Here is a 16,423-nt window from a genome sequence, read left to right as displayed (position 1 = left end):
CCTCCATCCTCTCAGCTACAAAATGGGGACAAGGACGCCCCGTAGCACTGTGCGTGTCTTCAGAGACGGTACATGGGGTTTTCTTCACAATTAATACGTGCTCAAAATAGCGTATCTTTTGAAGTCACCAAGATCTGAAAAACGGAAGTTCTCATGTATGTTTGGATCCAGATTTTCATGACCAAACTTGACTTCATGTGATGGAAGTCTACTTAGAGCCTTGATTTACCGCAGCGGTGTGACCAGACACGGATCGAGCTGTTTGGCATAGGGTGGCGGTTTGCAGGTGCACTGGGAGTGACACATAATAGTGACAGGTGCCCAGGGCACTATGGTATTTTTCTGGATTCCAAGCACGTTTGGCCCCCGGGGTTCTGGGTAGGACACTGCAGACCACAGTAGCCAACGCTCCGGGGCGCTCCCTGCGCGCGTTCAGTATCTTACGTAATCCACATAGATTCTGGAGGGAGGCGCCCCTGGACACCCATTTTTCTGACGAGAAGCGCGAGGCTCAGAGGGAGCTAGGCCAAAGGGCAGAGCGGGATTCGGGGGAGCCCGGGGCGGGGGTTCGGGGGCCTGCTGCGCTCGGGGGGAGGGGGCCACGGGGACGCGCTGACCTTGTCTCGGATCTGCTGCCGGACCTTCTCGCGCTCCGCCTCCATGCGCGCGTGCTTGGCCTTGCGCTCCTCCTCCTGCTGCCGCAGCGCCTCCTGCCGCTCCTCCTCCTTCTTCTGCGCGTCGGGGTCCTTCTCCTCCTCTCCCCCCAGCATCTTCCCCATGTCCTTGGTGGCCCCTGCAGGGGAGGGTTTGGGAGGGAGAAGGCGGGGTCAGGGGTCCAGGGCTGGGGATAGAGGGGCTTGGTGCGCTGAGGCCCTGTCCCACCTGGGTCGGGACCCCGGCCTCACCTCCGAGGGCCTGCTTCATGACGAAGTCCATGCCTGCAGCTCTGGTTAGTGCTCACCGGCCCGCAGCTGAATTTGCATGCAGTGCTCCCGGGAGGCCTGGCTCTGGAAAGGTGCCAACCTGCAGAAGAGGAGTTAGGGGTCAGATGGAAGAGACCTCTGCAGCCGCAGGGCGCACGTGGCCTTATTCTGGTTCAGGCAGTGGACACCATTAGTCTGAGGCCAGACCCAGGGCTCTGGTCCTGAGGGGGAGATGGGAAGGCCTCTTTCTTGAGCACCTGCTATGTGCTGGGCACATGTGTGCTGCCAGACGGCTTCCGATCCCAGTTTTAAAACCATCTTGACGGTATCGCCTGAATTCGATTGAAGTCAGAAGTCTTGGAAAGAGCCGGTGACTGGAATTCAGGCACAGCAGGGTTCTAATGCCGCCCTCTTTCCTTATTTGCCATGTGACTTTCATGCAAGTTACCGAACTTCCTCGAGCCCCTTTCCTCCTCTCTAAGGTAGATGTGGCAGTGCCTCCTTTCCCAGAGTTCCCGTGGAGACTGGAGAGAATTCCAGCCCCGGCCACTGGACCGGCCCCTGGATGGAATGAGCATGTGCCCAGGGCCCCGGGCGATCAGAGGCGGGTGGAGAAATGAGAACAGCTAGCTTGGATGAAAACATCCAGACCTCTGAAATTAGACAAATGGAGAACTAAATTATTTTTCTTGCCGCATACATGTACTATCGATTTTTATTTTGAATTACGCAGGGGAGTTAGAGACACGGTAATAATCTTCTTGGAGCACGGGCCTTGTAAGTGCCCAGTTTATGTTAGTCCTCTTTCTCCTCTCCTTAAATCACTGACTTTCAGTTTTTATTATTTTTTTTTATTGTTATTATTTAGCCTCAGAAGATTTTCTTCAAATAAAATCTTAATGGGAATCTCAATACGTAAAGTCTGGAAAAGTGGAATGGTTGCAGGGGGGTGGTGGGGGCAGAGCTCCTGGAGCCTCCCTTTGCCCTTGGCCTCCTTCTTACCCTGTTTCCCCCACATCCCTGAGAATTCGAACCCCGATGCTCCAACTCCGAGATTTCCTTGTTATTGTAGTCATTCGGTTTCACCGGTTCGTTCATAGGCAGAGCCACCACAAATCCCCTCCTGGATGTGGATGGGACATCTCTGAGCTGTCCAAAGTGTGCCGTGGCTTGATGGTCAGCTGAGGCCAGATCGACTCCCCAAAGCCTTTCATCCCACACAGCCTTGGGGTCTTCGTAATTTGCTAGGAGGAAATAGGGGTCCTGGGAAACGGTGGCAGACAAGCCAGGCCGGATATTGCAAGCAGGCTGAGTTCAAGGTCACTGGCTGTTTGTTGACGATGGCTTTTCTTTATTTCTTTCAAAATGAGAAAACGTATCAGCAAACTGCGATCCTTCCATAATGGGGCCTGACAGTTTTTTTGAGGCTATCTACATGATCAGACCCTCTGATAAGTTGTTTTGAGGCGAGAAAGTCATAATGGAGTAGAAAAAAAGTCCCCACAGGCTTTGGCATGAGACAAGCCTGCTCGGAGATCCTGGCTCCAGGACTCACTGGCCCCCTGGGAAAGCTTCCGTGTGTTCCCTGCGAAGCGGGAGCATATTAAGTCTACCCTTCTACTGACGTTTGAAGGAAAGATAGCGCTCAGGCGCTTGGTGTGTAGCAGGAGCTTATTAACGTTAGCCTGTCGCTGACTGCACTTTGATGAGAACACGCCCAAACTGAGTGGCATTTCCAGGAAATGCAGGAGAACCCACCCTGACCTAGAATTCTGTGTTTGAAGGCTGCTGTGCTCAATCAAGATGTTTTCATTTGATTCAAAACATTGTAAAGAGACTGCATTTCTAAGAACAGGAAAAGAACAATTTAAACATCGAATGTTTTCAGGAACTATTGGGTTCCTCCTCTGTGTTTACATGCAGCTCCAGGAACTGCCAGGTGGTGGTGGAGGACGCAGGACTCTAATTTGAGATGTTTCAAATTGGTCGACAGGGCACCTGGGCTTTAGTTCCAGACTCATCCCTGACTCGCGGCTCTGGCAAGTCTCTCCCGGACTAGCCATCCTTCTGCGTTCTTTCGCCGCTGCTTCTGGAGGGGCGGTTCTGTGGCATCTGAACTACTGGCCACCCCACCGTGTCCTCACACCTGTCTGTGACTCTGTTCTGTCCTCTCTCCCATCTCCTCCTGCTCTCTCTCCTACTCTCCCCGCCCCCCACCCCCGTTTCCCAGCTTCTCCTTTACCTCTCTTTTTCTCTCCTTTGCCGACTTCTCTTCTTTCTCTCATCAATTCAGTGATCGTGTTCCCAGGACTCTGACCTCAGCCCCTGCCTCTTTCTCCTCTCTAACCTTTCCCTGGGGGAAAAGCATCCTTTCTAGGGGCTTTAATGACCGACACTGATGACACCTAGACATTTTACTTGGGCTCCAGACCCCTGTATTCCTTCATCTAACAAATATTTATTGAGCCGCTGCTATATCAGGCAGTATGTTAGGCATTGGGGGTGTGACGGTGAACAAGACAAAGTCCTGCTCTCGTGCCGATTACGTTCTGAGTGTGTATGCAGTGCGACTGTGCGTGTGCGTGCACGCGCATGTGCTGGGAAATAGGCAATAAGCAAGTCAGAAATACACTTGCCTTGCCTTTTGCACACCTGCCCCTGGATGTCCCACAGGCACTCCTCAACCTCAACATGCCGTCCCTTTGTCATCAAACTGCCTCCTTCTCCAGACGCCTCTGCTTCCATGCAGTCCTCCAGCAAACACCGATCATCACCCTCAAAACCCCAATACGCAAGGTGTATCTGCTCAAGGGCTGAGTCTCCATGATGCTTCTGTTCCTGTCACTCTAGGTGGCTCCGACTCCAGGCCTGCTGGGAGTATTTAGTCAGGCTTCTTGGGTCCACCCCAGAGTCCTGCTGCCCACTGTCATCAGCATGGCCCTCAGCTGCTAAGCAATTTCTTGTTTGCCCTGTCAAGAACCCCCTAACCAGGTTCTCAAGGCCCAGCGTACTCCTGCCCCATGCCCCTCAGCAGGGGACTTTCCTCCCACTTCCTGTGGTGTAGCGGAGGGTTCTGGAGCTCTGGGGTCCAGCAGACCTGACTCACATCCTCAGTCTGCTGCTTTTTAGCTGTGTGGTAGCAAGTAATCGACTTAACCACTCTGGGTCTCAGTTGTCTTTGCCAAGTGAGGATTACAATAACACTTTGAAGGGCTAGGAATCCTCTATGGAATGTGTTTGGCACATGATGGGGGCTCAGTAAGTGGTCGCTATCATCATTATCAAAATTATTAATGTCAGCAAGTGTAAGCTCCCGTGACCTCCCCACCTCTTGGGTTCGTGCCCAGCCGGGGGAAGAGGACCCTCCTCCCTGCCGAAGCCCATCCATCTGCCTTCCCCGCAGGCCCTCTCCTTCACCCGCCCCTTCATCCATTCATCGCTCCGCCTTCCTCACATCTTCAGCCTCTTTTCCGTAGGTCTCTTTTCTCCCCCTCCTGCTCCAGCCCCTGCCCTGAAGCCACTTTTCCCTTAATCTCTGCCCTCTAACTTCCTGGCGAAGGGATCTCCGCTCGGAGTCTCCACTTCATCTCCCAGTTGAGCCCTACGGCTCAGGGAGATCAGAGATTCGCTGCCTCTGCACTGCCCCCCAAACTGCCCTGGTCAGAGCTGCCAGAGGCCTCCTAAACGTCAGACCCAGGAGCGTCTTCACAGCCCTCCTCGTCCTGCATCCCTCAGTGGCATCAGGTGCCCACGATGGCCCTGGACCCCACCCCTACCGCACGTTTCCCTGCCATCTTCTCGAGCCTCCTGAATTTTATGACAACACCCTTGTGGTCTTCGTCCTACTTGGATAGGTCTTTTCTCTATCCTTCACGGCTCCTTTCCTTTAAAATGTTGCTGTCCCTTAAGCGATCTCTCCTCCTCCTCCTCCTCCTCCCACTGCCCCTCCCTCCCCCACTGTCTCTCTTGGGAATCTCACCTGCCTGTATTGGTTTATGCCCTTCTTTAGCCACAGATCTCGATGGCTCTCTCTCTCTCTCTCTCTCTCTCTCTCTCTGTCTCTCTGTCTCTCTCTCTCTCTTTCTCTCTCTGTCTCTCTCTATTTCCTTTCATCTGACACAGTAATACCTCTCTCTCTCTCTTCCTCCTCCTCCGTCCCTCTACCCGCTTCCCCAAACCCTCACATTTAAGTCTCTGCTGGATATTGTCACATGGATAATCTCAGTGCAACCTGTCCCAGGAGCAGTGTCTTCCTGCCTCCCCCACCCAACCATCTCTCCCTCCAGCACGCCTTATTCCAGTTGCCTCAGCTGAAGATTCCAGTCCGTGAATTCTTCACTCGCTCACTCACACTACAAATATTCTTTGAGCATCTGCTCTCTGCCAGGCATCGTTCTGGGTGCCGAGGCCGTGGCAGAGCACAAGGAAGTCCCAGCGTTTGCTCTCACAGGATGCAGTTGGCTGGGGAGGCAGACATTGGACAAAGGCCACACAAAAAATTGGTGCATTACAGTCGGGATGGGGTGCTGAGGGAGAAGTCCAGAAACTGTAGCTTCACGAAGCTGTGTGCACACTCTGCTTTCCTATGGCTGCTAACACCTTGCCTCAGGGCCTCAAGGTCCTGGATTGGTGTACAACCTTAAGCTCTTCCCCCTCCCCCCAGCTCTCATCCATCCTCCACATGGCCGACGATTAATCTTCCTAAAGGGCAGACCTGCTCATGCAAACACACCCTGAAACGGCTCCACGTGGCCTTGTTCAACCGACCACAGTCCTTGTGCTGACCTTCAAGTCCTGCACGGTCTAGCACCTGCCCGCCTTGCCATTCATTTTCCACATCCTGTGCCTGGCTCTGCCTCGGCCATACCCCAACACATATTCTTTCCAAACCCCTGGCCATTTGTTCGTGCTGTTTCCACAGCCTCGAAACCTCTTAACCTCATCTCTGCCAGTTCAGATCCTGGCTCCACTACTTACTAAGTGACCTTGAGCAAGTGACTTAATCTTTCTCATCTGTAAAATGGAGACAGTAACACCTGTGCCCAAGGCATCTTGCCAGCATTAAATGAGATAATGCAGATAAAAGGCTCAGCTCAGTGTTTGGCACATAGTAGGTGCTCAGTTCATATTAACTGCCATCATCGTCATAATTCTCAGCCACAGCAGGAGCAGCATTAATTTTCAAAGATCTTTCTCAATTGTCACCCCCTCCGTGAAGTCTCCTTGATGAAATGTGATGGTGTCTTCCTCTTCTGAGACCTATGGTACTTTCTAGGGCAGCGTTGCCCACCTCCAGCTCATGCTGTCTGTCCAGCTGTGCTCCTCTCTCTCCTCGGTCCCTCTGAGCTCCTCCTAGGGCAAGGCCTGCATCTTGTTCGTTTGTACTATCCCAGAGTCCCCAAGATCTCCTGGTTCATGGTGGAGCCTCGGGATGTATTAGCTGGATCGAATTTAATGTTGTGTGTCAGCGAGTATGTGAGAACGTACGTGTTTGAAGTATGGTCCTGCATTCTAACTCTGAACTTAGGCATTGTGTGAGTCTGCGTGAGCGGGTGTGCGGGCGGTGTGTAGAGATTTTGCCATATGCCTGTAGGAGTGCTGAGGTCCAGCCCGTAGCTTGCAGCTGAGGATTTTGGCTAGACCGCCAGGAGGCGCTATTCCGCAGTTCTACGGGGAGCTTTGGTTTATGGTGGTGGTGGTGGGGATGCTGGGCTGGGGGAGGGGAGAGAGAAAGGCAGGGGGTGGGGAGGAGAGCTACTGCTGCAGCCCTAGGTTTCTCTGCCTTCAGCAGCCCGGGAACCCCGGACATGTCTTCAGCTTCCCCTCCCTGACTCCCTCCTGGCCGTCCCAGCCCGGGGGCAGCACAGCACCGCCTTAGGCTCTGCCCTCTCAGCCCCTGGCCAGTTTCAGAACTGAGCCCCTGGCATCTGACACGCAGACTCGGGCACCTGCGGTGTTTGTCCTTGTGGTTGTTTTTCTGGTTTATTTATTTATTTATTTATTTTTTTATGGCTTAAGTCCAGGCTATATTCACCACAACTCGATTCAACACTCATTTGCTTTTTCCATGCGACCCTACGCTAATGGCGATGGCAGAGACAGGGCATGTCCCCGCACCCCCACTCCACACCCCTGGAAGGGAGCAGCACCGGGGGTGCGCAAGGGGCAGTGGGGAATGGAAGGGGGTAGGGAACCAGCTCCCACAGAAGAGCAGATGGGAGGGGTTGCGTTCCCGGCAGAAGAGGGGACAGGTATGGGGGCGACTCTTTTGGTCCACCGCGAAGACCAACACAGCCAGCAGCTCTGCCCCGCAGCTCTCTTGGTTTGCCACTGAGAGCACCCCTCCCCCCAACACATAGCCGGAACCCCAAGACCCAGCCGGGCCTCAAACTTTGCGGGAGGTGGGGGCAGAGTGGGGCGGGTGAGGGCGTAGGAGAGACTGTTCCAAACGGCCCCAGGCAGCGGGCTGTGCAGCCCAAACCTCTTCCGAGGACAAATAGTCCCCTTGGCCTCCCACCCCCAGTCGGTGTTAGGTTCCTCTGCCCTCCACCTTCGGTCTGCCGGCGCCCCTCCCGCCGCCCTCTGACTCGCTCCGGGAGCCGGAACTGTAACCCTCGGGGGGCGGGGGGCGGCTCTCTCCTCCAGGGCAGAGAGGGCCCCGGGGGGCTCGGGTTAACCACAGCCTGAAGTAGCTCAGCTCAGCATCCCCCAGCTCTGCCAGCTCGAAGTTGTGCTCTGGGTTCAGACTTGAGTCTCCCGCCGCCCTCGGGGCGGTCCTGGCTCCCCAGGAGCTGGGCCGTTTCTGCCCCGGGGTCTCGGCTCCCGGCCCCGTCCTGCCCAGTTGGCCCCGCTGCTTCGCTCCCTCCCAGCGCCGGCTCCGGCCTTCGCGGGGAGCTGTCCTTTCAGCACCTCGGCGAGCGCGCCGGGAGGGAGCTGCCTCTGCCGCGCAGCCTGCCCTCCTGCGCCCGGTAGTCCTGGGCAGCTGTCCCCCCAGAGCCGCACTCCCCAGCTTCCTGGGCTGCCCTGAGGCCTCCAGACGAGAGCCGGGACCCTGTCGCCCACAGCCCCGGCTCCGCCCTCCCGGCCCGAGGCCAGCACCGACCTGGCGGTCCCTGCAACCGTCTGAGCCACTGCAGGGCTCCGCGGGATTCAGCGAGGTGGTTCCTTCGGCTATTCCAGCTCCCGCCGCCGCCTCGTGCAACTCCGCCAGGCAAGCTGGGGCTGCGGCTGCTGCCGGAGGCGCCCTCCAATCACGCCCCTCAGCCAGGCCCTGACGTGCTGCCGCTCCCCTTCCAGATGGGAAATTCAAATCTCTCCCTCTCTCCCTCCCTCTCTCCCTCTCCCCCCCTTCCTCCTCCCCCCTCCCTCTCCTTTTCCCATTCTCCTTCCTTTTCCCCTCTCTCTTCTCCCTCCCCCTTTCCCTGTCCTCCTCCCCCTCACAGACGCTCCTGCCAATCCCCCCCGCCGCCACCTGTCCTGGCCACAGCTCTGAGGACCACGAGCTTGCTGCTTCGTTGCACTGCGGGGCAGTGGGGTTCAGGGGACGGAGGAAGCTTGCTTTAAAGCAGAACTCAAAGGTCACCTGCTCGGGAAAGCCCTCCTCTCTTCCTCCAGAGGGGATTGGTTACACTCTCCTCGGGGTTCCCAGCAGCTCCAGACACACCCCGTTTCAGGGCCCCCGTTTCTCCGTTTCTAGGCCTCTTGACTGTCAGGACGGGGCCACCATCAGATCATCTTTGCAGCCCCTCAGCACGGTGTCCTGCCACACCAGCACCCAAGAAATGTTGATGAATGGTGTGAACACAGGGGATGCGGAACCCTCCATGTGGCCTGGGGGGGCGGGGAGGGGGAGAAGGCTGCTGCAGACTGCAGTGCCTGGGGCACGACCAGTCCTTTCTAGATCTATCTTGTGGAGCATAAGGCATCCTTGGCAAACTTTGTTCTAGAAGGTCATCTCTTTCTCCCCTGTGCCCAAGGAAGAAAAGGGAACTCCAGACAGCAGGACAACATCTGTCCCCAGCCCGGGCCTTTCCTCTTCCTCTCACATTCATTTTTTTTTTTTTTTTTTGGTTTTTTTACTTTCTCATAATGAGCCTTTCTGTCTGCCTGCCATCTTTTGGCTTTCAAATACTCCCTTTAATCCAGCCTGATATGTAGGAAAATGGCTTCACAGAGGAGGGGCTCCGCACCAGGACTTCAAAAGATTTGCAGGAGTTCCTGCATCAATCAGGGTTATGTCAGAGTGGAGATGGCTTCTGCTTCTGTAAGGGGATGGCTTCTTTCCAAGAAGGGAGTGGCAGGAACTGCAGAAGGACGGGGTCTGGGAGAGGGAGGCATGATTTTGTTCCAACAAGGGGGACTGTTCTCTTACCCATAGTCACAGCAGGAGCCTCAAAGTGGGGAGCCCCCCTAAGTCAGAGGCTACTGGTGGACCCACCCTCCTCAGCTGGAGGGTCACCTTCTGAAGCTCGTCTTTGTCCCCCCCTGCAGGCTGTGGGGCTTGTATAGGGAAGGTCCTTCCTTTATGTCCGAGTTCCCCGTATGGCGCTACGTTGGGCCATCGGCATAGTCCTTCCCTATTTTTCTTACCTTTCCCATGGCAGACACTAATGGAGGGGCAGAGGGGAGGCTGTGTGATTAGAATGACTTAGACTTGGCGCTAATGCCTGGGGGGACTTCTGGGCAGGGAGAGCTGACATCACGCCATTTCCAGAGTCACAGTCCTCGCTCCTCCCTCCTTTCTCGTGGAGCAGGAGCTCGGTGGATGGGACCTGGCTGGCAGCTCTCTGGTTACAGTTGGGTTTTTCCACAACAGGCATCGCTTTTGACATGGACGTCGACCAAGCTGGCCTAAAAACCCAACTTAACCTTCAGAGAAATGCTGAGCTCCGTTCTGGGCACCAGCACACGAAGGTAGAATTTTAATAAGCTCGAGTACGTTTAGAAGAGAAGGGGCGGTTTGGTGGTGGGCACCTGGACGTCAGGTCACGTGAGGGAAGTTGAAAGATGGGAGGAGGTGTCACTGGAGGAGAGAATGCTGAAGGCGGCTTAGCTCTTGACGGGCTAACGACTCTTGCTCAATTCGTAACTCCAGCCCGTAGCACGGGTGCCTGGCAAAGTAGATGCTAAGGAAATGCTTGTTGGATGAAGAAATGACTCTTGCAGGAAATGACTGCCACAGCATCTTGTTTTTACTGATGCTGAAGACCAAGCAGGGTAGTGGGGGAAAGGGCGATGGGGGCAGGCAGAAGCTCTGAGAGGAAGAGTCTTCTACCATTTGAAGCCGTCCAGACATCGTACGGACTGCCTCGTGCGAGGTGGTGAGTTCTCTATCCCTGGAAGATGGCAGTTGGGTGACAGGTGATAGCTAAAGACCCTTTTGAGCCCAAGTTTCTGTGAGTCTATAAAAACTGCATGAGCTGACATGAATCATGTCTAGCTACGGAAAATCTTACTGGTGAATAAAAGGACAGCTCAGTCAGGTTTTGGTGGCTTCATCCTGTTAAATGATTAAGGATAGAACATGACACTTGAGCTATTGGTGCTTTCTGTCGAGTGAAGATGGTGGAGAGAGGAGGACGTGCTCCTTGTTCAGTGTTACCAGCCTGGACGCAGTTCCCAAATGCTCCATTATCGCTACAGAAAGCTCGCTAAATATTATAAGCATTTTCTAGCGATTATATAGCTATTAATCATAGCAACGGTTGGGTCCCATTATGTCTCAGGCACTGAATTTGGTGCCCGGCATAGATTATTTCTCTCTTTCGGTTCATACAAACGCCTGTTTACAAGGCGGGGGAGGCAAGGCCCAGGGACGTGCCGTGAGTCTTGGGCAGGACCTGGGTGCCAGCGCAGGCCTGCCTGGCACCTGGCTCCCGGTCCTCGCCCTACACTGGGCCGCTCATCTCTGACACATCCCACAGCCTGTGGAAAGGGAACTTTTGCTCTGCTGATATTTTTTCACGGTGACATTTACAGTCTTCCCTGTTCCCGTTTCTCACTAAAAAAAAAAAAGAAAAAAAAGTGTTCCCACCCAGACGGGGGTCCTCGTGTCACGTGGGTTGTCAGCATGTCCTTCGATCTCTAACACAGCCGCCGCGAGGCCCTCCCCCACCCCCAGCCTCCTGTCCTTGCAGAGCCTGCTCTGTGGACAGCTTCTAAGAGTCACTTGGTAAAATATGGATGTGGCTCTGCCGAAGGTGTCTTATCCTGGCTGGTGCTGAATTTCCACTTTTATTTATGAGCTCTGTGGGCTAGGGCAGGGGGCCAGATCTGAACAGATTTTTAAAATGATATGTACATGCCTCGAATGTTCACTAGGAAGCTAATCAAGAGAGCTAATGTCAGTACTTTGTGTGGGGAATGAGGAACAGCGTGTGACGAATGACAACTGTCACAGACCATAAATGTGGCGATCAGTGAGAATGGCACTTGTCCAAAGGTCAGCTGATTTCTCCCCTGCAATTGCCTCGGTCCAAAGGGCACTGTGGACGCCATGCAGACGAGGGGGCCTCTAGGAAGTGCCAGCCGCCAGCCCTGGTCTGGAGCCTGCTGCCTAGGCCTGACTTCAGCTGGGAGTTGAGCTGGTGGGCGCAGGGAGACGTTTGAACGCTCCAGATGCCAACTCCACACCCTGCCATTCTAGTTTGAGCCTGGAGGAGCAGAGCTGGTCTTGGTTTGAGGTGGCAGCCATGTGCCAGAGGCAGAAACAGACCTGTGGGGGCGGAGCGCAGGGAAGGGCAATCGGTCACCTGGCCATCTGACGAATGGCTCTCCTCTTATCACGGACAATGGCCAGGGTGTCATCAGTGTCAGGGGCCCAGTCCGTCTCCTTCGACTGGAATGCAAACCCACGGGCATACGACGGTGCATGTATGTGTGTGTGCCCAGCGGGGCGGGACCGTGCAGGACGTGGGCAGCATCTTGGAATGCAAACCCACGGGCATACGACGGTGCATGTGTGTGTGTGCCCAGCGGGGCGGGGCGGGACCGTGCAGGACGTGGGCAGCATCCACGCGGGAGGAGACAGGTGCTGGGAGGGTCGGTATGGGTCTGCCACCATGTGACCCTCGGTGTGTGCTGGTGGTGCGTCCCTCCAGGTATGGAGTGACTTCAGTGCGAGTGTGTCATCGGTGTGCGGTGGTGTGGAGTGGAGTGGGTAGTCAGAGGTATTGTGTGATGGTTTGGGTATAAGGCACGGAGGCCACATACGGCTGGGCAGGTTGTCCCAAGTACCGCCTTAGGGGGCAGCATTTACGTAGATCGTGTCAGATGCAAAGGCTCAAGGAGCACGTTACCATTTCTGAGTAATGGTGTATGTCTGGCTGTTGTTGTTAGTAAGAGGTGTCATAGGTGATGGGGTGTCACCGTTAGTAGAAAATGGTGCCACCATCGGTGGAAAGTGTGAGGATGTGTGACGCATGTATCGCTGTCATTGCATGGGGCGGAAGGGGTGTATATGTGCAACCGGGAGCGTGTCATCGCCTCTGTGTAGTCTGGTCATGCGGGCTAAATGTGTGAGCGAGGGTGACGGACCCTGCTTTTCCATCACCCCCCCACCAGATAGCCCTCGGCGGCTCCATTTGCTAGCTCCAGCCCCACTGCCGAGCCGTGGGACTCTCAGATTCTCCATGCTTCGCTTTTGTTTCTCAGAAAAAGGCCCCCGGGTGCCTCATCCGCACCCTGACCCATTGGTGGTGCACGGAGTGTGGGCGGGAGCTCCCCGAGGGGCCCCTCTCAGTCCCGGAGTCCTGCTCTGCACTTGGAGGCTCCCACCATCCCCCAGCCCAGCATCCGCCCACCAGCCTACCAGCTCCTCAGATGTCCTCTGCCACCCTTCATCCTGTCCCCAGCCTCCCGGATCCAGGCACTCATTAGCATGTCAAAGCAGTCCTCTGCCAGCCCACACACTCAGTACCCCAGGATATCCCCACAGTCAGCTCCCTGTTATCTTGAGCCCTCCCGAAACGTCACATTTTCATGTCGGCCACACCAGTCTGCAGCGCCTCACCGTTCAGCACGAGAGGGATGTTTTGGTCATCATTCTGCCCCTCTTGCCTCTGGTTCTTTTCCGAGTTCTCTGCTGTGGCTTCTGTCTCCCCTCCTCTCACCTCTCAGCCCTTCCAACTCTCTGGGCCACGGCTGGACCCCCTTCCTGCTGACCCCAGATGCTCACGTCGCCCTGGGGCCGGGCACACCGCCAAGCCTCCTCATTTGAGTCCTAGTGCTGGACTTGCTCAGGCACAATTTGTGCAGCATCAAAGTTTGTTCTGTGCCCTCGGGAAGGTCCCCTTTCAGAATGTCCCTCCACCCTGATGGCACTCGGTCCCCGATCCTCTCCGTAAGTGAAACCCATGCTCAGAAAGATAGTACACCTTAGAATCCTCTTCTTAGGCACATGAGCACAGAATAACAGAGTTCCCGAAACCTAGACATACGCCAAAGGCCACTGCAGAATCACACTTAGAGTCATGGAATCCGCAATGGGCTATCCAAACACCGTATGCCCCACGAGTGGCCTGTCCTACGCAGAGCCACTGCGGTGGGAGACTTGTTAGAAGCATTGCAGATTCTTGGGCCTCATCCCACATGGACTGAACAAAAATCTCTGTGATGGGAGCCCAGGAATTTGTACCGGTGACCAAGTCCTCAGGTATTTTTGATATTTCCACTAGTCGAAAACCCTTGTGTCGATAAAATCTGAGAATCGTGTGATTGTGGGCCCTACTCTTATAGGAAAAGATACCGAATCCTGGAATTACAGAATATTTTAGAGTTAACAGAAGCTTAGATGCAACTAATTACACACATTCACTCACAGCTTAAGATTCTATGAATCTTAATGTCTAGAATCGTGGATCGGAAGTGACCCTGGAGTGAGATTCTGTTCCTATTCTCGGAGGAATTTTCCTCTCTCAGCCTCGCCGCTCCTTTTGGAACAGAAGACACCCCCCCCACCCCCCCATCCCTTGCAGGGCTGCTCCACGCTGTCACCTGCGTTTGGGAGGACAGATGTTCTCTCCATCCTGGTGCAAAGGCGCCAGCAGAACCCCTGTCTTTGTGGAGCGAGCGAGCTGGCAGTGCCTTCGCGTTTCCACTTAGGACCAGCACACCGTGGCCCACAAAACAGATGTCGCTCTGTGATCAAATGAATCTGAGGGACGTGACTGCTGTTTCCCTAAAGCAGGCATATCTGAGGAACGTGGACGACAGAGGTCGATAAGCTCTGGAGCTTCTGATCAAGGAGAGGAAAGACAGAGAGAGCACCGAGGGGCAGCAGCAGGCCATCTTGGAGACAGAGGGGCGCGCACGCCTGCCCGTGTGCGTGTGCGTGTGTGTGGGGAGCAGAGGAGCCGGGGGAGGAGATGAAGCACGCGTAAGCAGTCGGCGCTGCAAAGGCGCCTTTCTGGTCGGCTCACCCAGCGCCCTCCATTTACAGACGGGGAAGGAGAGGCACAGAGCGGGGCCGGGACCTTCTCAGCGGGGACGCTGCAGCCTAACGACACTCCTGACTCCGGGGGGAAATATTCCCTTGTAGTTCTAACCCAGCCCACAGCTCCCCGTCTCTCAAAACGCCTCCAGCGGGCCACGCGCTGTTCTAGGGACCCGACGCCGTCAGCCCTTCCGGCTGCACGACGACCGTTTTGCCCCCAGTTGTTCATGTACCAGGCCCGTGTGGAGGACTGACGACATGCCAGGCACTCTCCTGGGCGGACAGACCGAACAGCGGTTTCGGAGTGTCTCCTCCCGTCTTTACCCCGCAGCGAGAGATGCAAATACTGCGTAGGGAAACAACACATGGACCAGTTCACACGCTCAGGAGCCTTTCCCGTCGGAGCCTCTGATTGGCAGCACTTAGAAGCGAGCGGGGGAGAGATGCCCACAAACAGTGGACGGTAATACAACACACTAAGTGCTGTCCTAGTGAAGAGGCAGCTCTGAGGAGGAGAAGCAAATACACACAGCTTGCAAGCCAGATGGGCTTGGAAGCCCGAACCAGGGAAGGGACAGAGTGGCCGGCTCTGGGGCTGCCCAAGTTGTCTCAGAGGCACCCGGGAGGAGACAGTCATGGGCCCTGGCCACAGAGAGACGTGGGTTACACCTCAGCAGCCCGCGCCGCCCCTGCCAGGCGACGTGACTTTCCTCTGAGACTCAGTTTCCTCTTCATCGAAATGAGGGGATGGGCCCAGGGCGGCGGTGAGGCTCACACAGAAGCACGGTCTCAGCGCGCGTTAGCTCTCTTCCCTCCCACGCCTGAGCACCGCGGGGAGTTCTGGCGTCTGGGGCAGTGCGGCCGTGAGACACAGCCCCCACATGCTCTGCATGGTCAAAGGACTTTGCCCCAAACTCCGTGAGTCCCAAGGAACTCATGACTTCTCCGAGTTTAACTTCGGAAGAAGAGAATTAGAGAGAAAATGGGGAGACGTTTCTTCTCCGTCACCCTCCTTCGGGCTTCCTCCCCTCCTCGCCAGCACCCCAGGGACTGGGATATTGTGTTCCCGAAGAAGCATTGCCCGAAGCGGGTCAAGAAGGGGCTTAAACTTCAGGCTGAAGAACAGGAGGAATTTTCCACCCACAAATCTAAAAATGGCTGCTCCGTGCCACTCACCCTCCAATTGTTCCTTTCTGGCAGAAAAACAAAATAAAACAAAACCACCTTTTATTTGGCAAACAGACAGGGGTTAGAGAGAGGTCTTGGGAGGGTGAAGCCAGGGAAAAGCTTAAAGGGCTGCAGAGGAAGGAGTTTTCATTTTCTGAGCCTCTTGCTACAGTAGGTGATTCATAGCCTTTGATGTAACCCCCACAGGGGCACCTCCCTTACCTTAAATGTCATCACCTCCAATTTACGCTCAGACGGGAATTCGGACTCAGGTTAAGCGCCTTGCTTAGGGTCACGCACTCGAGAAACGGTGGCATCAGTGTTTGAACTTGGTGGTCTCTGCTGGCGGCCACCTTTCCAGAGGGGGATTCAGTGGGTTTCTGGACGCTGAACCTGGGTCTGCAGCTTTGGGGCAACTGGTTCCAGAGTTTGGGTGACCTTGCTGGGGCATCTCTCTGTGGACCTTGCTCCAGGCTGGTCCTTAATGGGGCCGGGTGGTTGAAAGTGATGGGGACTGTCCGCCAGGGCCCTGGAACTATGCCCTGAGGCTCTGAAAAAGCAGGCCCCTGCGTGGCAGCCCTTTGCTCACTTCTGCTCAGCCCGGCTCAGCCCGGCCCCTAACACCGGCTCCCTAACCATTGCTCTCGCCTCTCCGCTCTTGCCTGCAGACTGACTTTCTAACTGGCGTGCAGAGCTGTGGGAGAATCATAGCTTTCTGAAACACAGGTCCGATTGCATCATTCCCCTCCTGAAACCATGTGATGGTCACAGCTTATTTTGCCACCTAACACCCACTCCTCCCTCGTGCGGCATCAGCTTTGAAGAAGCCAACCTATGTATCATTTGAACACCTGGGTGGATCACGTGAACGGGGCTGAGCCAATCAGTACATACAGTCCCC

At 55.3% G+C, this 16,423-nt stretch overlaps 1 protein-coding gene across 1 annotated transcript in view; it reads right to left on the bottom strand.

The window, feature by feature from the left end:
• The window catches only part of CPLX2 (complexin 2), a 70,188-nt gene that overhangs the window by 498 nt on the left and 53,267 nt on the right, over nt 1-16,423 (bottom strand). The window contains exons 3-4 of the mRNA XM_006906533.1: nt 906-1,023; nt 618-793 (exon numbers count right to left, since the gene is read on the bottom strand). Coding sequence (XP_006906595.1) covers nt 618-793; nt 906-936 — 207 coding nt within the window. The 5' untranslated portion in view covers nt 937-1,023. The remainder of the gene's footprint in view (nt 1-617; nt 794-905; nt 1,024-16,423) is intronic.

Source organism: Pteropus alecto, unplaced genomic scaffold, assembly GCF_000325575.1.
Source record: "Pteropus alecto unplaced genomic scaffold, ASM32557v1 scaffold40, whole genome shotgun sequence".
Taxonomy (NCBI): domain Eukaryota; kingdom Metazoa; phylum Chordata; class Mammalia; order Chiroptera; family Pteropodidae; genus Pteropus; species Pteropus alecto.
Note: the sequence above shows the minus strand (reverse complement) of the source record. Positions and strands in the feature narration are given on the sequence as shown.